Below are 23,653 nucleotides of genomic sequence, written 5' to 3'. Positions count from 1 at the left end.
ACATGTGTTGCTGGTCACTTCTAACCTCCCGTGTTTCTGGCTCCAAAGGTGGGTCGGCTGTGGGTCCTCATCACACGGACTAGTTTCCACACCTCTCCACAGCTGATCCCAAAGATGGAGGGAGAGTCAGGGTGAGGGGGTGAGAGGAAGGAGAGAGGGAAGTGGAGAGGGGGAACGGGGGATGAATGGTAGTCCGGTGGGAAGACCAGACACACTGTAATGCGAAAAAACATCCACTCCATCCTCCGCACCCAGAGCCCTGCATCCCAACCGCCTTTTTCTTTTTTTTTTTCTTCTTTTTTTTTTACCCCCCTCTGCTCCGCTCGGGAGGGTCAAACCTCCACCGACTGGATCTGGTTCATCTGTGCCCGCATCATCTGGACGCTGTTGAGGATCTTCTTTTGATGGCCCGCTAACGTCACCCCCACCCTCAGGATGTCACTGTGAGGAGAGACAGATGTCAGGATTAAGTTACCGCACAGTATCAACACTCCCGCACAATCTATCTACTGTACAGCATCTCTCTGCGTCTATCAACAACACAACATATGGACGCGCAACAAGACGGCTCGCAGCGGAGAACAGCTGAAAGGAAAAAACATATATGAAAACTGAGATGACAGTAAAGTAACAGGCATGAAACAGCTGCGTGTTCATCCATCTTTGAGGACAGAGAGCTTATATAATCACAGAACAATGTTTAGATGCCACTTTGGTGTGTTTTTCTGGCGACTGACTCGTGTGGTTAACCCCACCCATCTCATCCCAACAAAACAAACGTTACACAAAATCACAACATCTCATTGACTCTCTCGTAGAGACGAGATTCATCGCAGAGATCATATCTAAATATGTGAATACGGAGGTGTGCGCCCGTGCCACATGGCTTTCTCAGGTCAGACCGAGTCACAGATTAGATGACTTCAGACTCGACTTGACAAAATGGTAAATGGTCTGCACGTGTATCGCCCTTTTCCAGTCTTCTGACCACTCAAAGCGCTTTTACACTACGAGTTGCATTCACACATTTACACACCAGTGGTCGAGGCTACTGTACAAGGTGCCACCTGCTGCTCAGTAACCATTCACACACTCTCACACACCGATGGAACAGCCATCAGAGGCAAATTGGGATCAGTATCTTGCCTGAGGATACTTCAACATGCAGACTGGAGGAGCCGGGGATTGAACCGATCAGTGGACAACCCACTCTACCTCAAAGCCGCAGCCGCCAAATAAAAAAAGACCCTCAACCAATGACTCCTGACTTCACTGGGACTTCAGTCTTTTCACTTGAAAAATAATTGATACTTCCCCCAAAATTTAAAGAACATAAAGTATGTTTAAAAAATGCACCATGAATCAGTTCATTCCCCGAATCAACTAACATTGACGCTACTCACTCCCAGCAAGTCGACGCTTATTTCCATACATGATCCACTTTGTTTGAACCAATCCGACGGCAGCCAATCACGTTGCAGGAGAGAACCATAAAGAACTTTCGTTAACATTACTGAGTGCCAGTTGGACAAAAAATGATAGCGATGATATTTTCGTTTGTGTATAAAAACTATGGGATGGAAAAAATAAATCACAGTATGCAAAAACACGCATGCAAAAATCACAGACGGCGACACGACGACTTCAAACAAATGTTAACAAATAAATACAAATTTTAAAAAGCATTCAGGATTTTTAAAATCTTACATGAGATTTTTTTTTTAAGTTTTTTAAATGTCATTTAGAATGAAATTTAATACCAATTTTACATTAACCAAAACTGAATAAAAAATGTTCAAATGTTCAATGTCACTTGTTTGGTCTATTTAAAAAGTTGGACAATCTGCTTTAAATGCTGAGCTGTTTTGAGTGGATCACATGGAAAACAATGAACATATTATATTATCATTAAAGAATCTATCTGGTTTGACTTAAAAAAGCTTGCTCATTGTCATGTAATTCGATGTGGTGAAGTATGAGTGTTGTTTGTTCCTCTGTCGCAGGGGTCTTCAACATTTTTCAGGCTAAGGGACCCTTAGCCTGAAAGAGAGACGGATCAGGGCCCCCTTACTAGATATATTATATGAAACTGAGTTCCATATTAAACTGAGGCTACAATTAGATTTATTTACACATCATGTTTGTTTCTGAGGTGGATGATGTGTCAGAGTGTCTGGCTTGAAAAGATACAAAAAAACCAACACTGTGGCTCACAAGAATGTCTGCACACTTGGAATAATAATACAGCTAATTGGTTGATATGTTTCGATAGTATGTAATATGTGTTAGCTAACTAGTTTGCCTCGCTGTTATGGATAGTTGCTACACAGTGATTGTTGGCTAGCTAACACAATGGCACATCACAATAAAAGCTCTGTGCCGGAAACTCACTGTACTTCAAAATAATGTGTGTTTTTAACAAACTGGACACGTTGGTGAGTCACTTGCGGTCCATTCAAAATGGCCCACGACCCACCAGTTGGGAACCACTGCCCTAGGGGTCATGACCCCTTGCTGAAGACCCAGTGTCTGTCCTTACGAGCATCACATTGATGCGAGAGGCATTCAGTTGATGTTACCAATTATTTGTGAGATTCTTACAATGCAACATCAGGAAAAACAACAATTCATAAATGTTTACTGCCCTTGTCTTAGCATTTTTAAGACACTTTAATACTCATTAAGGCCTTTTTTTAAGATCAATGAATTCAATGCCTTTTAAGACTTTTCAAGGATCAGATGGAACCCTGCTTTCATTTGGTGAAGCCCATTATGACATGTTTGGGACTTTCAACTCAAAGTTTATGACTTGTGACTTGACTGCAAAGCTTTGAGACTCACACAACAATGACTTGGCTTCACCTCCGTGCCAAACAAAACAGCCAGTCTTCATGAAGGCAGCAGCCTCGGCTCCAAACACAATAATACGTTGAACATTAGACAATGAGATTCCTCTCTCCTCTAATTCTGAATCTCAACTGTAATCATGTTTATTGGATTACACATTACCGTCTGTTCTGTTCAAAGAATTGAAGCTCAGCATCTCTGCGGGTTAATCTCTGGCTCGTGATGCTGTCATCCATAGACAGAAAAAGATTTTATCTGTGTCTCTACAGGTGGTATTCTTAAGATGATTTTATCTTGTGTCTTAGGGTATTTTTTCCTCTAATATTTCGGCTAACTGAGCCCATGTTATGTTCCCTCTCAATGCTTAAACTGAGGTCAGAGAGAGGCCTGCTGAACACATGGTGGAGAATAAAGGGCGCTGTTGTGGCTTCGAGCTATTGTGCCCACTGTTCAGTCTCGCAACTGCAGTATTACGATCTGTTAATTACATGCAGTGCAGCTCTTTTATAACGAGCCAGAGGCAGAGTCTGGTGCTCGTTCAAGTTTTAGGGATATACGAGGTTTCGGAGAACCCGCCTCATGCGATCATTTCCTCGTGCTTATCAGACCCAGAACGGTGGGAATCGCTCGACACTTACTCCATGGTCATCTGGGACACCACATCAAATGTAGAAAAGTCAGCGCTGGCGAAATTGTCTTTGTACTGGCCCATCTTGATGGCATCCAGCCACTCGTCCACAGTGCTGAAGCTGGAGAAGTCTCGGATGCTGCGGTCCAGGAGTGGGAGATGAACACTGAGGGGGGACACAAGCCGGAGCCATTAAGAATCATCGTAATACAAAATGGCAACTCTAAAATCATAGACAGCCCGGACCACCTGCACATGATTCAAACATGAATTATTACATTACGTTTTCAAAAGGCTAGACAGAACTTAGAGAATCCCACCGGCCTTATCCATGAACCAATATTTTCCAAACTGATTCCTCATAAAGTGTATTTTCCAAATGAAGTGATAGGCTTCAAGGAGCCAATATATCCCCTCAGTGTCTGTGGAAAATCTGGCCCTCGGTCCCGCACGCCACCACAAATGAAAGTACAGACAGGGATAATGGAAATCAGTAAACCCTCACTCTCAGAGGAAACTAACACCCAGAGCAGAAACGCTTCAAAATGTTTTGTTTTGAAAATTGCACAACGGCTTCAATCCAGGTTTCGCCTGAAGCGTTCGTGGGAAGGATTTGATCTATCAAACCGAAAGGCTTTAATTTACATAACCGCTCGGCGCCAGGAGAAACAAGAGACACTGTGTTCGGAAAAAAAAAAAGAAGAAGTCAACTGTGCCACGGATGGCACTTTGGCAGGAGCATGAATTTCCTGTTAGGAAGAGGAAAGCCTTTACATTTAGAGAGGATCAGATGCATTATATTGTTCAAGATGTTATCCACATCAATGTGCAATGATGCTAAAACCAGAGGCCTGTCTTGTGGGATGCCTACAAAGTCGAGATAAAACACACATGCAGATCCCTCACAGACTGAAGAGCTGAGACGTAGGTTTAACACTAGTCTGCTCCATATGCTGTGACTAAGACAACGTAGACAAACGTATCACTTAAAACAAATCTGATCAGCATCCTCCCCGCCGCTCACCCTGAAGATAACGGGGTCATGGCCTTTAGCGTGTTGGGGTTGCGGATCATCTTGTCGAGGTTGTTGACGATCTGACTGAACTTGGGCCGGTTGTTGCGGTCCTTCTGCCAGCAGTCCAACATGAGCTGGTGCAGCGCGCTGGGACAATCCATGGGTGGGGGCAGCCGGTAGTCCTGCTCTATGGCGTTGATGACCTGCAGGGGGAGACAGAGATCTCTAAGGGTTGCTATGAGGCTCTACAAAGAGGAGGTCGAGTGATGGAGAGGAGAGGAGTGTACGATCCAGTGCTCATGTCCTTTAGTTCAGTCAAAGTCCTACTTAAAGACAAACATCACCTAATTTAAAAATTCTAATATATTATTTCCATGATCTAGGAATGTTCAATCAATATATGTGAGCTTCTCTCTCAAAGCCAGAAACCAGAGTCTCAAACTTGTGATGTCATCAAGTAAAAAGTTTGGAGCTGCTAGATGATGAATGGGAGTCTGATTTTATGTTTGTTCTCTTTTAATACCCAAATCAGCTTTATTCTGTTGTAGAGTTCTCAGTTGTGAAACAGAAATATGCCTGAACATTTCCCTGATTGCTCTCACTGTCATCTATAACATCTTTCCCAATTCATTTTCTATGGAGCAGCTCCACACTTTAAACTTGACTTGGCACAAATTTAAGTTTAAGCACTCTAGTTTTTGGATTTGGGAAAGTTGTTCATGTGTACATATATTTTTTTACTGTCTTAGACCACAGAAATAACATGTATGGACTTTGAAAACACATAGGAAGAAGGCAGTGAGCAACGAAAAAAGAAAAAAAGACCCAAAAACTTAGCGAGAAATTTATAAAAAGAGAAAATTAAAACCAAGAACATAAGTACAAAGAAAGAAAGAAAGTAGGTGAGAGGAAATGACCTGGAAAGAGTGCGTAAAAATGCTAATAATTATGTGATAATTCTAAAATATAAAATAATAATAATATTTATTATTATTATAAATGTAGTTTTTCCTGGCTTTTTTTCCCCTAGTTTTTTAAAACAATTTTCTATTATTTTTCTATTATTTTTTTAAGTTTGTGGGACATTTCTTACCAAGTTGCTCGTTGTCTTTTTTCCCTTGTTTTAAAAAGAAATTGCACCGATTAACTCAGGGTTCAAAGGTCTAAATACTTTGATGATGTGATGTCGCTCCAGGTTTCAGAGGGTTAAGTTAATGCAGAGAAGCATTTGCAACAAAACACACTTAAAGTATTAAAACTTAAAGTACTCTTCATGACCAAGAATGGCTCTTCTGACTGATATATTATTAATATTACATAATTAAATTGTTTATAGTGAATGCATAAGTAGCATTTTGCTGTTGTAGCTGGTTGAGGCGGAGCTCACTGTAACTACTTCATGTACAGTTCGTCTCCAGGGCTCCCCCACCCTGGAACCCTGTTGCTGTGAGGCGACAGTGCTAACCACTGCACCACCATGCTGCCCAAGTTTACAGGTCGTGTCTAATATAAGGTAAATACTGGCACTGATGCTCTCTCCATATAACAAGCGTGTGTGCCTCTCATCATGTGGTGAAAAGAACTGCTGCAGTCATCAGTGTGTCACTGTAAGAGTCAAACTGTTAAATTATCCTTATTACTTAAACACATATAAATGTGTAAATATATATATTTGTGCACAAATCTCCACCTAAGCTCTGTATGTGCGGAGTTGTTAAACAGCTGTCAGGTCAGCCGTGACCTCATCTCTGGCCTCCACAAAGTATTTAATGCTCTCGCTCTCTGCAAAGTCACATTAAAGATACATCTGGCTTGGGCCGGTGATGTTGTTGGTCGGGGGGGCACTCAGAGGTGGTGCACGGTTAACAGAGTGAAACAACCCGGAGGACACTTTGTGACGAGGACGCACAATCCCCTGCTCATTATCAAGGCCATTAAAGGAGCTCCATTCAGACTCAGATTAATCTCATTCATGAGACCTCCAAACGAGGACCCCGATGGAGCAGAAACACTATCTGGAGCTGCTAATAAGATAACCGTTGAGGTCCTCAGTCCCTCTTAGCACATTAGTGTTCTCACTTTCAATTTGAAACTATTTTCATTATCTCTCTCCCCATAATTTGCTCTCTCCTCTGCTACCCAGAGGGAGATAGGAAATGGAGGCTCCAGTCAAGAGCAGAAATTGTCCACTGAGCACTGCCGTGCATTTCAAATGATCTGATTATGTCTCTGCGGTGAGTGTGGGGGAATTTTCATATAAAACCCATGAGTGAAAGCTGCTGTTTAGCTGTGGGAAAGCAGATACGATGACAAAATGTATCTCTGAGGAGTCTGTAATGAAACCCAGGAAGCTGATAATGTACATATGTGTACATAACGAGGCCTTGTTTCAAAAAATGTTTAAGGGGGAAATTTGACTCAAGAATCAAGAGCCATTTTAAAAAAACGCTACCGGCGAGTTTAATACATACGTCTTGATTGGTCATGTCCCAGTAAGGCCTCTCTCCGTAGGACATGACTTCCCACATGACGATCCCGTAGCTCCACACATCGCTGGCAGAGGTGAACTTCCTGTACTGGATAGCTTCGGGCGCAGTCCATCGGATAGGAATCTTCCCTCCCTGCAAAACACAAAGAGCGCAACCTCAGAGAGGGAAGCGAGACCGAAACCCGACCGTCACAGTGTCCTGGCTCCGGAGAGAGACACCGTTCACGGCAACAATGCTGATGGTAATCCAAACTGGGAGGTGGATATAACAAAACCCCTGGGAGTAAAGTGTGGTGCATGAAATACTGGAGAGGGAGGAAGAGAAGAACAGGTGAAGGGATGATGTTTGTATTGATAGGGAGTGTGGGAGTGAACCGCTGTGTATGTCTAAGCCTGGGTTAAATAAAACAGTGACAGCACCAGATGAATTGGATTCTCAATCAGGACACTTCAGATAAGTTCCCATTCACCAAATATATTAAAATCTGAGAAGCCTCTCTGACCCTGCTTTAATCAAGACTTGAAAGTGTCTTACCAGAGCACTGGTGTAGGTGGGGTCTGATGTATCATCCTCCAGGAAGCGCGACAGACCGAAGTCCGACACCTTGCACACAAGGTTGCTGTTGACCAGGATGTTTCGGGCAGCGAGGTCGCGGTGCACGTAGTTCATGTCGGCCAGGTATTTCATGCCCGAGGCGATGCCGCGGAGCATACCAACGAGCTGGATCACAGTGAACTGCCCGTCGTTTTGCTGTGGAACAAACTGTGTTACAACGTCTGAGAGAGGTGAAGTTCTGAGCTGCATATAGTCGGGCCAGCAGGATGAATTTAAATATTTTAATTTCAGACACAAACAGATAGATTTATTAGAGTGCTGCATTAGTGTGAAAGGCTGAAAGCAACACAGATGGGGAGTGTCTCATTTTGTACAGACAGAAAAGTGATCAGAATTTGAAAGAGGCTTTAATCACATTTAAAAGCCTTTACACAGTGGCTTTTTAGCTGCGTTCAGATCTGATGTGTTTGTTCATACGTGACTCAGATTCTTTTTTTTTTTCATAACAATGTGAACAGCATAAAACGCATGGGATTTGGTCTTTTCACTTCTGCTTTGGACCTTTTAGGCTTTGTTCACACTGCAAGGCCTAGTGCTCAGTTTGGACATCATTTTAAATGTGGCCAATATTAATTTAGAAAAACCTCTTGAGATTAAAAATCTCTTTTTCAAATATACAACAACAAATATACAGAATAAAAATGCATAGCTCTAAAACAAGCAATATGAAACACAAAATAAGATTACTACAAAGAAAAGCCAAAAATATGTTAATATATACTAGAAATGAACCATAAAAACGCAAGAACAGCAGATCGTGCACAAAAATCCTGCAACAGTGCTTTGAAACGGCCGAGGGGAACCAAAGAGTGCAACTTTCCTTCCTGTCCTTTGCAGGAGATTCCACATATAAGAAGCTGCATACAGAAATGCTTGCTTGCCAAACTCTTCCCATACAGAATGGACCCACGACCCACCAGTTGGAAACCACTGACCTAAGACGCATGTCAATATGAGGTGTAAACAGCGCCTTAGAATCCAGTGTGAACTGGTCACAGTTCCAAACTGACTCAGATGAGCGAAAGGAAAATAAGAAAGAAGTCGAACGTAACGCACTGCTGTATGGAAGTAAACATGGACGCCACTGAAGTCAGAGTTTAAGTTGATGTGCAGTGGAGGCCAGTGAATTCATGAGCAGATGATAAAGAGGACGAGGATGAGGAAAAAGAGAGCTGAATATTTAATCAGAGCTTTTTGTGGAGCAGTGACTTCTGCTTCTGTATGGAGGTGTGTGTGTGTGTGCATGTAGTCAGAGTCAGGAGTGGTGGGATTGTGACATGAATGGCTTTACTGAAACAGATTTCTACCAATATTTCCACAAGATTCTTGTGGCAAGAAATCAGCTCGGACTTGTGACAAATGTTGATTTAAAGTGACAAAACATTCGCATGAATTCCAATATTGCTGTTCAGACTGAGATCTATGGAACTTTGGATGAATTAATCGGTTGGTTCTTGTCATTGTGTGTAGGTTGCCTAATATTTCTACACGTTACTGTGTATCTTTTATGTTTTTAATTGTGTTGTTGTTTGGCTGCAACTTTTTGTGTGCTGCTGTCTTGGCCAGGTTTCCCATGTAAAAGAGATTGTTGATCTCAACGGGACTTAACTGGTTAAATATGGGTTAAATAAAAATAAAAAAAAGAACAGTGACGGTAAGTTTTTGGCAACAAAATAAAATTTGGCAAATTTGGAGCCAGAACAGTGTCAGTAAATGTTGGCATAAAAATATAAAATAAAATAAATTTGGCAATAAAAAAAAGGAAACCAACAAAAAAAAGCATTAAAACTGTTTTTAATTTTGATTTTTCTTGTCACTGTTGAGGGACTGTCTCCAGAAGAGAAGTTTTCTCCTCATTATGCAGATTACATTTAAATAGTGCTTTCCTTGCCCCCTCCCCTCAAACTCCTCCCCTCCACTTCAAAACAGTGGCAGAATATTGAGACTGAAAAAAAGAGTTTAAAGAAAACTGACGCTTCAAAAATACAAACATAAAATAATAAAATATTTTTAGTGCCTGTGTTTCATTTTTTGATGCTTAATTCAATTTTTGATGCCACAACATACTGTCACTGTTGAAGCTCCACAGAGGTTGCAATTCCAGAAAATCCTGTATCCTGACCTGTATCTGATTTAAGATGACACGTGAAAGTAGCACGAGTTTTGGGTTGTTCCCACTGTTATGAAGAAGAAAACAAAACAAAACTGAGTCACATAAGAACAAAGAAAAAAAATCCCTGCAGTTTAAACGCAGCCGAAGATAAAAGATCTAAAATAGTTTTATTGTTCCACTGAAAAAAACATTGGATGACTTTCCCTGGTCTAATGATTCTCATCATCTCTGGACAAAATGTGCCGTTAATAAAACAAAATGATTCCCACTTCACTCCTTTTAGTCAAATCATAACCATTTCAATGTGACATGTCCACTTGTAACCCAACCCACATGTGTCTAATGTAGAGAAGTTACTTTGAGTTTCTGTGAGGAGGCCCTGCAGGACGCTAACAGGCAGGTCTGGGTTGGGCTCAACTGGCCTCTGCAGGGCTGGGCAGGGCTAAGCTGGGTCTGGCTGGCTGTCTACAGCTGTTCCCCTCCACGGTTTGGTGAGGGCTTTACCCCATGCGTGGAGAGCGTCTGGAGTGGTCGTGCAGCTGTGCCTCCAACTGCGCACACCTGCACAACTCCCCACCACCCACCACGACGCCCGGAGAACAGAGGATTCCAGAGAATGGAGCATGGGAGCTTGGGGGCGGGCGTGGACAGACGGAAAAGGCCAAGAGAGGGAATTGGAAGGGCAGGCGAGCCGAGCCCCCGAGCACAGCCATATTAAGAGTCTGCATGACCGCTCCGCTAGCCTATTTCTCTTTCAAACACTCTGCTGCTCATTAGGCGAGCGGGTGCTTCTCCTCACGTCAAGCTGCTCTTCCTCGTGCACCACAGCAATTAAGCAGAATGCATAATTCATGAAACCTTTCTCACAAATACACATTGCCACCTAGAGTAATCTGTGCACTGTGTTTGCATATACTTTAATTGGAAAGATTCCTCCAAAGTCTGTCGGGTCAAGTTGGGTGGAAGAAATAACCAGGAATCTGTAGAACTGTGAAACAAGGTCTAGCATGTTTATTTATATAAAAATACTGTCTCACATCAAAGACTGGCTTTTCTTCTCTTTACTTTTGCTGCATCCAGACAGCAGTCCAGCTCTGATCGATCTCTGTCTGTCTTCACTCTGCAGGAGGCAGCAGGGGACACAATCCTCCAGCAGACGCCTCACTACAGACGCCGGTGACCATTTTATACAACCGCCCACCGATCACCACGGAGGAGACGCACGCCATGTTCAGAGGCTTTGATACTGTCAGCAATTGTTGTCATAAACTGTCACCGCGAGGTGCGGCAGAGGTTCCCCGTTGTTTTGAATCTAATGTGCTGTCAAATATGTTTAGCAAACATCTACATATACACAAACACCCTTCACCGCGAGATCAAATTCCAAAAAGAGCTGATGCTTTGTGTCTCCCGAGGTCGGAGGCAGAATGCAAATAAAGACTCAGTCTGAACAGTGTGCTGACAGCAGCTCGCATGTCTTCTTCTTCTCATGGATGGTTTTGATGTAGGCTCACCACACAGGGCTTAAACTGATGATCAGTGTTAGACTGGGGGAAATTGGTAGAGACTGTTTTCAGGAAATTTAATAATGCTGTTAGATTCTTCAATTACAATGTAATGTCTCTTTTTTTTGCATACATAATTAGCTGTATATATGGAGGGTACAATGCTGTGGTCAGGGTATCAGACACATACATTTAATGCTTTTAAAGACCTTTTCAAGATCATTTTAACCAAATTTAAGACTGATTTTTGGACAAATGTCCTTTTTCTAATTTAAGTATATATATGTGGCTCCATGCAGGAGAGTTGTAGTGGGGGGGAAAAGTGGGACCACTACCCGGGGCCCTGATGGATGGGTGACCTAGTCTACAATTTCATTTTACTTCTTAGTAGTTAGTGCCGTAATTAAATTAAAATTGGCTGAATAATGAAGTTGACCCCCACACATCCGCAACCTCTCAGTTATTTTCGACAACCTCTCCTTCGAAAAACATCTTTCATCAAACAAATCACCAGCACTGCCTTCTTCCACCTAAAAACCGTAGCTTGTCTCCACCCATCACTCTCCCCCTCTGCTGCTGAAAGTCTCATCCATGCCCTCATCACATCCAGAATTGACTACTGTAACAGCATTCTTTATGGTCCACCATCCAAACTCCTGAATAAACTCCAATACATCACCTCTGTCCTTCAGAACCTCCACTGGTTCCCAGTCCCACAACACATCCAGTTCAAAGTCCTTCTCCTCACTTATAAAGCCCTCCATAACCAGGCCTCCTCCTACATCGCCACCGCCACACTCCTTCCCGCAGTCTCCGCTCCTCTGATGCCAACCTCCTGACTCCACCACTCAGGACCAAGCACTAAACCTGGGGCAACAGACCCTTACCATAGCTGCCCCCTCCCTCTGGAACTGTCTCCCCAAACACACTTCAGACTGCACTGACCTCTCCCGATTGAAATCACTCATCAAATCTCTGAAAAGCGCTCTATGAATAAAATGTATTATTATTATCATTGAAAGACTGAAATTTGTATGAAAGTAGTGGGAGCTCTTTGAGGCTCCTTTCACCCCTCGAAGAACGCAAAATGGTTTAGTCCGTCCTTGCACTAGGAATCGTCTCTAAACACTGTCATGTCTTTCGCAACAGAGAGAAATCAAGGACTCAAAAAACAAAAGACAGAAAGACAGGAAAGAAAGCAAAAAAAATAAAATAAAATATTTCAAAGGATGCATGAGGGAGACATGGATCAAGAGAAGGACAGGGGGCTCCATAGAGACTGCTTAAGCATAGGGCCCAGAATTTGGTGCTACGCCCCTGGTTTGGTGCAGAGGTGAGTTTCATGTAGGAATATTGCTCAATCTATAGTTTGCCAACAGGTAAGTGCAAGTATAGGGCTGCATTCGACTAAGAATTCTAGTCGACCAATAGTCGTCATTTAGGGCCATTCGTCGACTAGTCACCCACATGTTTGGTGGGCGATTAGTCGACTGGTTTGAATTGAAATGCACGTCACACACTGAGCGAGACTCCTGTTAAAGACGCTGTCGGCAAAGCTGTAATGATTGCACTAAGTGGCTAATGGGCATGTAGCTACTTCCATGTTTCAGATGATACGTCATGTTTGTAGTCGACCAATGAAGATGAGTTTACATATCACCTTGGGTTCGTCCTTCACCTTCTCAAAATGATCCCACACTTTGGATTTCCTGCCCGACATGTTATTAACTAGCCTGTGGAATAACCGCAGGTGCCAGCCCTGGAAATGAACCTGACTCCTGTCTGACTGCTGAGCGTGGACACTTCCTGTGTCTGTCCTTTGGTCCAGTCATATAGGTTTTGATTTATTTGACAAGGAGCAGCTCCTAAGCAACCAATGAAATCTTGCAGACTAATGAACTTTCTGGTCGACTACTCTGGGGCACTCCTATGCAAGTATAAAGTAAAACTACAGTATTAGGTTCAGTGGTCGTATTAAAGATTTGTAACATCAGAAATCAGATCATCAGAGTTTCATGCATCTCATTTTGACATTAAGATATTAAAAGATGAATATATGAAATCGGATAAAATGTTTGTGGCAGTGCAGTCCTCTGTCAGTGTAAGACTATGTAATGTCTTTAAAGGCCTACATTTATAAATCTTAATTTTAAAACACGTTAAGACTTTTTAAGGATGTGCAGACACCCAGACTGTCGTAGATCACACTGTGTAACATACTGTTTTACTTCAGGAAATCCAGCGGCTTAAGTTAATTCATAATGTGGCATTCTCGCCGCACTTACACTGGCACACTCTCTGTGTCGCATTAAACAGAGCGTTCCCATTACATCATCTGAAGTAAAACTAAAAATAAACCTTATTTCTGGCAGAGATCATACATCCCCAATTTCCATAAATCAGAGACCCTTTTCTGCTCTGTCCAAAAATGCAAAAGAGAGCAATTAGCGAGGATGAAAGCTCACAAAAAAAGTCATATTAGGAAAAAATTTGTTTTTATATCGCTAACATCCCAAGACAGATGGTGAAGGGGCCGTGTGACATCTCATAGCCAGCTTCATTTTTAAACATCTGACATCTCATTTTAAGTCTCGCAAAGTATCTGAATTATTTATGCGGGTCGTAAATGGGGGAGCATGGCCGCTTCTCTGTAATATCCTTCTGGGTAGATTATGAAAATTAAAAATCACATGAACTTGTGAGCCCTGCATATTTCTTGTCAGGGAGTCATCTGAGGGAAAATAAGCGTGTGTTTGCTGTACGCATGCCTATACAGCGCTGCATAATCAGTGTGCAGTAAATGCAAAGCAAAAACAAGGGAGACATCAAAGTGCAGGACTCCAACTGGCAACACACTGTTATCCTGCAGCTCATGGTGAAGACTGACAGAGAGAATATAAAAGAAATATAGAGACAAACATTAAATAAATCAATACTCGGGTAAGCAGATACTCTGTGGGGTTTAACAGTGATGCAAGAGCTTAGGATACCTTGAAGGAACTCATGATTGACACTTTTATAAGATGCTGTGAATAATTTTTACTTGAGGTAGGATTACTGTGCAGTGTATAAACCATGTCAAATTACTGGACAAATATGTGTGTACACGTGAGAGCGTGTCTGTGTGCAAAGAGGACATGAATCCCTGTAACTAAGCACTACTCGGGCTGAATAATTCTCTTTTTTTAACACTAGTCCATACCCATTGAGTGCACAGTTGCCCACATACAGTTTCACATGGTGTGTGTTTGGGATACAGGTCATAGGAAACTGCAGTTTAAATAGTCAACTGAACCCATTAAGAAGAGCAATGTATTCAGACAGAGTTTTTGTGAATTTGATAGTACAACTGCTTTATTGAAAGTACAGTAGTACCATTGCCAACAGTGGGATAGTTAGTGGGCTAAAACTGTACATTAGTAGTTGATGTAGCACATTGAAAGGCAGATAGTTAAAGGCCTCTAGTTTCGCAGACTGGGCGAGGCGGAGGCGCAGCACACCTGCACTTCGCCAACTGGGTGTGGCCAGGCGGATTTTGCAAGTTTGGCACACTGTGCGCCTGGCGCAGCTACTCCTCTTTCCCACCTCCGTCTCTCCTACCTGCGCAAGTCAGAAAGAGGGAGGAGAGAAGGCGTGGAGTGGGTTTTACACACATCACACCAATCAAATGAGCCCCTCTCCTCGCCCTTAAATGCGCCATGCGAAGGAGTAATGAGAGTTTACTCAATTCGCCATGGCAGAAGAGAGCAGCAGCGTCAGACGGCCAAACTTCTCCCAGGAGGAAAGTGATGTTTTGGAGGTCTGCTCGCAGTGTCCGAATATATGGAACTGCGAGCAGACCTCCACGGGCTGATGATGCAAAGGTAGCCTGGGAGGAGGTCACCACAATCATAAATCAATGTTGCGTTTCTCTCGTGCGCGCGTGCTCTCTCTTTCTCTCTCGCAGTCTCACTCTGTTTCTTTTCTTTTGACTTTTCTAAGATGACAGATGCTGAATATATACTCCCTATCTGATGCTGTGGCTGTTTGTGGTTGGCTGAGAGGGATGTGAACTCATTAGTTTGCAGCTGTGTTAATCAAATCAGGTTGGGTTTCCATTATGCGTGCCAAACGTGCCAAACGTGCCAAACGATGCCAATCTCCTTTGATCTGACATCAGATGTGACGGGACAGTCGATATAGAGATACATTTATGTGCTGATTGCAGATAGTTGCATTGAATAGTGGTTTTGTGGGTATTTATTGCATCGTTAATGTGCCTGATATTCTGGAAACCTGCCTGTGAGGTTTTGGTGACGTGTGCGCAGTGTCTGCCGGTCAGCCAAACTTCCACTTACACCAGCTGCGCTCTGCCTGCGCTGACAGTAGACCTGGTTTCAGCTGGCGAGCTTTCAGCGCACCTTCGGCGAAGGTGCCTGTCTGGCACAAAACTGTCACTGCGCCAAGCTGGATCTGTCGAAATCTCCCCCTGCTGCGCTGCCACACCCATCTCAGCGCACCTCGGTCTGCCAAACTACCAAACCAAGCGCACCCCGGGTTGCGCTGCACCGGGAAACTAGAACCCATAGTGTTTATATATTGTATTGACTTTAAAGTGGGGTGCACTGGTAGAATGACTGACTGACAGAATGACACACTGACAGTTTCCGTGATTATGTACAGCATACCATACCATGACTTAGTCATACAAAAAATTAGAAAAACAACAACAACATTCGGCCACAGGGGGAGCCAGAGTGATCGGTCGCATTTTAGCCATTTTTAAGCATTTTTCTGTTGTTACAGCGCCATCCAGTTGCCAATTAGAGTTACATTTCTCCAGTCTAGCGTCCCCATTTTGTTTGATGGGGTCAATAATGGAGGGGTCCTCTCAGATTATGTGTGGTCATATGCCTACAAAGTTGCGTGGTGATGGGTGAAACCCTTGAGATGTTATACACCTTTATGTGATGAGCCACGCCCTCCGCAATATTCATTGCCTTATAGAAGCTCAGTTTTAGTAAGTTTTCCAACTTTTGCCAAGAGGGAACTTTAGATATTGGTCCCTAGATTATGTTCACTGAGTTTCATGCAGATCAGTCAAACTTCCTAGGAAGAGATCGATTTTAAGTGTTTTTCAAAAAATCAAAATGGCGGAAAATCTATATAACCAGAAGTTATGGGTTCTTGGGGCAAATTTGTTCCTCATGAGGAGAGGCATCTCTGTGCAAAGTTTCATGTCTCTACAACATACGGGGCATGAGATATGCCCATTCAAAGTTTGCAATTTCAATGGGTTGCTATAGCGCCCCCCTTTGACCAATTGATGTAATATTGCTTCATTCGCATCCTCCCATGACCCTCTACCACTGTGCCAAATTTCACATGGATTGACCAAGTCAGTGAGGAGGAAAACATGGAACAGACACACACACACAGAGTTTTCGTCATCATATAATAAGATAATGAACAGTGTCTCAACAATATGTAACATAAACTGAAAACTATTAATCTCACTGACTATAATGGCAACTTACAGCCAAAAATATAAGTTTATCTCCTACATAAGAGATATTATCTTCTGCATAAGGAGTGTTATCTCCTATATAGGAGATTTCACCTTGCCTTCCAGGGCTTCTGTAACTGCCGATGAATTTACACAGCTGTAGTTGATTAATGTTAACCAACTATGACTGCGAATCAACAACAACAACATCAAAGAAATCGTCTGGTTAATAATTAATAACATGCTCTCTGCCCGGCGGAGGTGATCGCCTCTCATCAGTTTCTGACAGGCAGCTTGTCAGTTGTCAACTTTAACAGACACTGACGGATGGACTTGTCAGAAACTCCCATTAAACTTTTAAAATCATCATATCATGTTATTTTTTTTAAAGCACACCACAATAAAAACTCTGAATTGAGACCTCCGGGATTCAAAGCGGTGAAGCAGCTCGTCCTGTCAGTCAGTGATCGTTATCGTTAGCTCAGGAGGCTCCAGAGCAGAGCTGTCGACGGCAGCAGCAGGTACAGTTAGTCGAATATCAAAACACTGTCAGATGTGATTTACCTGCAGTTTGCCGTCATTACCATACGCACATTTAATCAGTTAATAAAATGTCACTTCTGAATGTCTGATTATTGTTACTGTTTGTTCAAGAAAGATAACAAATGTGAAAAATATGTTGAGTAAAATTTGCCTAAAAGTCCCAGATCATGTGCGATATCACCACTACATATTGAAACTGGACGATAAACATGTGTTACTGAAGATAACTGGTGAATACTGTGAGCTAAATAAGGTGGAACTGATTCAAAATTGTCTGTTATATCATAATTTATAACAACTATTGTGTACAAAAGTTTAAGTCTTTAACTGAATACCTTTTCAATTATGTTTTTGCATTTCCTGATCATGTGTCTGGAGCTTGGGGTTTGGAAAAGAAAAGAAACATATAATGATGAATCCCTTTGACTCTGTTTTGTTTGGACTGAGAGCTCTTGGTTTGTGAATCAGATCCATTGTACGGTGTTTGGCTCTGACTCATGTAGATTTTGCCTTGTTTGGATCTATGTTTTGTGTCTTGTGCTCAGAGTTTGTGTGTTTTGTATTTTATTTTTTTGGTTGTTTTTCCATTGTGGGATGACCCTCGAAGCGTTGTCTGAGGGAGGTTTGTGTTTATGTTTTTGTTTGATTAATGTTTGTGTTCATGTTTAGTTGCTGTTAGATGATGGAAGGTTAACAAACTGGAATGTCTGGTTTGTTCTTGGTTATTGTGTGTGAATAATCCCATGGGGGATGGGTCAAGTAAATAACCAGACACGAAAATAAAACATTCACCATATAATTGATGTCAAATAAACCACTAATGGAATATGTTCAGTTTTCCTACTAAACAGTGGGTGAGTTTACTGAGAAGCTGACGTTTCTCTGACTGACTTTGGAGGATGAAACAAAATCTGCCACAATACCATTTCATTGGCTTGTTGATCTTTGAATTGATATATATTGATCCAGATTGATGAATCATTACAACCCTACTGGTTTGACGAGCGCTACTTTGCAAGATACATGCCTATGTATGCACATGCATCCACACCTTCATGAATTCACACACATGCAATCTCAAAAACACTTATCTCTAGCACAATGATGGGTCCCTGCAACAACTAGTTCAGGAGTTATGAAGGGAAGCGTCACAAAATGGCGTCTGTGTATGTGTTATAAACATATTGGTATGTAGGGCTGCCCTCTAACAGTTGACCAAATGTTAGTCAACCAAAAAGGTAATTTGTCGGCAAGATTTCATTGGTTGCTTAATCGCAGAAAAACAAAAATCAACATAAAACAAAAATCAACATAAAACTCTCTGAGGAGCTGCACCTTGACAAAATAAATCAAAAATCTATATGACCGGACCATGTGGGAATTTAATTTGAAAGGACAAACACAGGAAGTGGCCACGCTCAGCAGTCAGACAAGAGTCAGGTTCATTTCCAGGGCTGGTACCTGCAGTTATTCCACAGGCTAGTTAATAACATGTCGGGCAGGAAATCCAAAGTGTGGGATCATTTTGAGAAGGTGAAGGACGAACCCAAGGTGATATGTAAACTCATCTTCATTGGTCGACTACAAACATGACGTATCATCTGAAACATGGAAGTAGCTACATGCCCATTAGCCCACAGTGTCATTAACAGGCGGCTCACTCAGTGTGTGACGTGCACTTGTAGATAAAATATAGGCCTATATTAATGAAGGTTCATTAGTACGGTTTTGTATTTCTCTGTAATGTAGCACAGTGTTAACAATGTTACTGATACTATTCTTTCTCACACCTTCAACTCAAACCATTGTGTTGCCCCAACGAAAATATATCATTTAATAATCAAATTTAAATCGTAAACATGCAGGTGACTAGTCGACTAATGGCCCTAAATGACGACTATTGGTCGACTAGGAAATTCTTAGCCGAGGGCTCTAGGTGAGACACATAAAGAATGCATATAATCCAGAGATGTGTTTCCTTACTCTGAGGAAGGAGTCCAGAGATCCATTCTCCATGAACTCAGTGATGATCATGACAGGACTGCTCTTGGTGACCACGCCCTCCAGGTGGATGACGTTAGGATGGTCGAACTGGCCCATGATGCTGGCCTCGCTGAGGAAGTCCCGTCTTTGCTTCTCAGTGTAGCCAGACTTCAGAGTTTTAATGGCCACAAACATCTCCCTTTTACCCGGGAGCTTCAGGTTCCCGCTGCACACCTCTCCAAACTCTCCTGTGGAGTGGGGAGAGAAAATGGAACGGTTCCATTAAACTCAGAGTGATATGAATGAGTAACAGTAAACAGTTTTGTGCATCAGTTTGTAGTTAGAAATCAACTCAGACCCAAGCTGCTTTTTAGAGTTATATTCCACCCACGTTTCAGTCAGATTTTTCCATTACCTGCACCAATGACCTGTTCAATCTTCACGCAGGATATATCAATCTCCTTGGCAAACTCCCTCACAGCCTCGTTGGGGTCCTCATATGTGAACGGATCAATATAAATCTTCATTCCTGGAGTCACTTGGAAAAAGGAAAGAGCCACTATAATATATTTCATTCTAGTGGTCATGCTCACAATCCTACGGGCTTTACAGTCACATGCATTCAAGCACAATCAATTCACCTTGCATTCACACATTACTGTACAATTATGTGATTTCTAGTGGGACATTCAGGTGATGAAGGCTGGAAGATGGAGGAGGCGGTGTAGCTACAAATGGTGGTTATGACTAGTGCCTCATGGCTACTGCGTGTACTTATTCAGCCAGCAAGGACATGGTACCTCCGGTCTTCTTAGCCGTGATAAGGCAGGTTAATATATATATTATCTTCTGTGAGTCATAGTGCCATTACCACTCGGGAGAGAAACCTGGGCCCTATATCAGCATCGCTCAGCTCCACTCCAAGAAATAAATTGGCTCTCCTAAGCCCTGATGCCAGGTAAATTGGCTTAAGGTGGCCTTTAAGTGTTCAGGGACTTAAATGTCCCGAGTTTTAAATCCGATTATTTGGCTCTCACCTCCACATCAGGCCTGAGGCTATTTGAATGGATACGGAACTCATGCCCGGGCTGCTGCAGAGCGAGAAGAGCATGCATGGCGCTTCAAAAACCTGGCACACTACGCTGAAGAAACGTGCTGCAGAGATGAACAGATGGAGAGGATCTGACCAGGCGAAACCCCCCATTACTAAAACCTTACAATCTCTTCCCAAGCACTGTTGAACAGACCACCCTCCTAAGATGGCAAAGACCACCAAACACAAGGGGCAGAAGCCTGAACTGTGACTGGTGTGAGGACAGGATGCACACAGGACACACTGGCTTCTGCTAATAGCTGTGAAATACCAGAGTGTCTTACTGGCACACTTTTCACTGGACTTCTTTGCACAGCATGATCGGATTATATCAGGAAAGCTATTACCTTTGGAGTGGAATTAACATAAAAAGGATGAAGCAGGGGATGAAGCAGGGTGGTAATTACACAATCAAATAAACAAATTAAAATAGGGTCGTAAACGTGAGGTGGGAAAAGATCTGCGTTTTCCAATCATGCCGCAGAAAGATGGATTAGCTTTAATATCTTAGGCGGAGCAATGAGGAAATTACTTCTCAGCTCTTTCTCCCAGATTTATTTCTGTATTATTGTCATTTAAGCTCTCTGCTACTGTACCGTATGAAGACTGGAAATCATTGAGAAATTCCATTCATTCACCAGGTCTTTGGGTTTTTTTTTAACAATGGCAAATGACTCATGTGGCATTAGCATGCTAATGGCGTGAACATGAGTGAAGACTGACCTATTTCCACCACAATGGATTTAGTTAACTATGAAATGTGATGATGCACAGAACACACACTCCAACACTGGTTTCTGTTGTGGTTAAATCCCAGCTCCGAGTGAGCAGAGTCAAACAACGGGCAGGATTACTCGCTAGTGGGGGGACGGGCAGATGAAGCAGTGCTGCGCGGGGCTGTAGCCAAGGACACCAGCATGCAAGGTGGTAGCCATGGAGACAGGTGTGTGAGGCAGCCGAGGGGCTGAATGACAGCCATGGAGATGACTGTGTGCGATGGTAGCCATGGAGACAGGTGTGCTTGGTGCTGAAGGAGGTGCCAGCGGTAAACGCAGGCAGAGAGGAGTGGTGGGTTTACTCACTGTGGCCGCTGGTGTAGTGCTGCAGCTTGTCCGTGTATTCTGAATCAGCCCTGTCAAAGCCACGCCTCCTGGGGATAAAGACAAAGAACTCTAGCTCCGGTTCAAAAAGAGAGAGCAGGGAGGGGCAGAAACATAGATCCAACACCCCCCAGGTCTACCTACACTCACAGGATACACCAACTAACATCACATGGAGAGCCTTAGAGAAAAGCTTTTGGTTTTCAGCTACACTAGAAAAGGTAGCCGACCATGCAGCCTCATTACACAAACCTGTCTGCTCCTTCCTGGTGCTCTCCAGTTGGACAAACATCTCACTGATTTATATAATGTTGGGGAGTGAGTTATTCTAAATCCCTGATAGGTAAACATGGAGAGCATGCACATATCACCTATTTTTATGGGTTATGTGATGCATTGTGGGATAGTTTGATATCTTCACTACCAAAAAAGCAAACATATGTGAGGGTACAACTAAGAGTCCTGAACTGCACACAAGAATAATCTAAATAATTATCTGAAATGTCTTCATCTTAGACGGTAAGAAATGACCACACATCAAGAATGTAGTACAGATGAGCCGATCCTAACAACCTGGTCTCACTCCCAACTCATCAGATACTGACGCCTGGTCAGTGGTCCTCGGCGTCAGATACCAACACACCAAGGCACCCTTTAGTGGCAGTATGAGAGCAGGTGGGCAGCTGTATTTCTGACACTCTGAACAGCTGCTGTGGTGTAAAGAGTGAAAGTGAAAGTGTGCATAGGGTGGGCGGAAGGTGGAGGTGGATGGGTCAAACACACTCCGGACCTTTAACCAAGAGACTGCTGTTCATTTCCCACGTGAGACCAAAAGTCAATTAAGCTATTTTAATAAGAAGGTAGTGAACTAGTATGTGTAGCGTACTGTACTAGTTATGCATGTCACCTGGCATATGTGTATGTGCATATGATGTTAGTAACAAACTTTACAAACAAAAGTTTTTTTTTTAGAAAGAGACTGTATGGATTTAACAAGTGGAAACTGCACATTTTCCTGTAAAACTGAAGTTTATTTTGCAAACAATCCATGCATGTAACAAGCGTTAATTGACATGCCATCCCTGAGAGTCCAAAACTGACACTGGAGGGGTACTTAGAGCGGCATAGTTTGACGTGTGTAGGGCCACTGACCAAGCGTTAGCATCTGACAAGTTGGGAGTAAGAATAAGTTGATCCTTAAGACTCAGTATTGGAGCTGATGTTAACTGTAGTGAACAGATAGAGTTATGATAAGGTGTGACTGATTCACATAAACATATCTTTTTTGCCAAATTTATTATGAAGTTCTGTTTTTTCCACACCCACTCAGTTTTTTGTGCCACAGCATTCTCTGGCCTCATGTTACTTTACATAAAAATGATCCTAAAGAGTTCCACAAAGTGACATAATTTAAATTTAAGGGAAAAGAGAGCACTAATACTGGATCAGGAATCCATATCTGCAGATCTATAAAAATCTTTATCAGCAAATAGGGCTGGGCAATATGGTGAAAATCAAACATCACGATTTTTTGGACCAAATACCTTAATACAGATATCACAATATAAGATAATATTTACACAATGAGATTTTTAATAATCATCAGTAATATGGATATAATGACTAAATGGAGAAACAGTCTGGTAAGGTCAGAAAATTTCTTTACTTTGATGTAACCATTAAAAACCAAGACAAGACAACACTTACTATATTAGAGGATCCAAAATCTATGACGATATCGAGTCTCATATCAGGATAACAATATAAAATAAATATATTGCCCAGCACCACTGGGAAAAAAGGGTTATCCCTAATGACAAAATCATACTTTTACTTCAGAATCATATGACTTTGGTTATATGTGACGAGACAAATGTAATATCTTTTGTATGGAGTAATCTATTTTTCACATAGAAAAATTTCCAATGTGTATTATTTTTTACACTCCATCCTTTTAATGATGGGGACAGTTTTTATTCAACACTGGCTTCACCGCACTGTGTTCTTCCACAATTTGTCAGCTAAGTTTACACTGGCGAGCTGTTTGACAAGGACATATTAAAATATCTTTTAAAGTCCTGTGATAGGGCCATCAGAGTGCATTAGAACCTTTTTATTTCTTTGACTGTCGGAGAGTTCTTAAAATCACACACTCGTTCACTTTATCCTGGCGATGTTCCCAAACTATCCCACAACGCAGAGCACAACCTATGTCATTAGGCCGTCATTATCCAAGA

At 42.3% G+C, this 23,653-nt stretch overlaps 1 protein-coding gene across 4 annotated transcripts in view; it reads right to left on the bottom strand.

The window, feature by feature from the left end:
• Positions 1-271: 271 nt before the first annotated feature.
• ephb2b (eph receptor B2b) overlaps positions 272-23,653 on the bottom strand; it is a 182,704-nt gene continuing 159,322 nt past the window's right edge. The window contains exons 9-16 of one of the 4 annotated variants that reach the window (XM_033626564.2): positions 21,399-21,466; positions 19,639-19,761; positions 19,224-19,471; positions 7,514-7,729; positions 6,962-7,111; positions 4,500-4,693; positions 3,486-3,641; positions 272-441 (exon numbers count right to left, since the gene is read on the bottom strand). In XM_033626564.2, coding sequence (XP_033482455.2) covers positions 333-441; positions 3,486-3,641; positions 4,500-4,693; positions 6,962-7,111; positions 7,514-7,729; positions 19,224-19,471; positions 19,639-19,761; positions 21,399-21,466 — 1,264 coding nt within the window. In that variant the 3' untranslated portion in view covers positions 272-332. The remainder of the gene's footprint in view (positions 442-3,485; positions 3,642-4,499; positions 4,694-6,961; positions 7,112-7,513; positions 7,730-19,223; positions 19,472-19,638; positions 19,762-21,398; positions 21,467-23,653) is intronic. The other 3 variants (XM_033626567.2, XM_033626566.2, XM_033626568.2) reach the window with 3 other exon arrangements.

The sequence above is a fragment of the Epinephelus lanceolatus genome, chromosome 1, assembly GCF_041903045.1.
Source record: "Epinephelus lanceolatus isolate andai-2023 chromosome 1, ASM4190304v1, whole genome shotgun sequence".
Classification (NCBI taxonomy): domain Eukaryota; kingdom Metazoa; phylum Chordata; class Actinopteri; order Perciformes; family Serranidae; genus Epinephelus; species Epinephelus lanceolatus.
The sequence above is the reverse complement of the archived record's forward strand: the minus strand, read 5'-3'. Positions and strand labels throughout refer to the sequence as shown.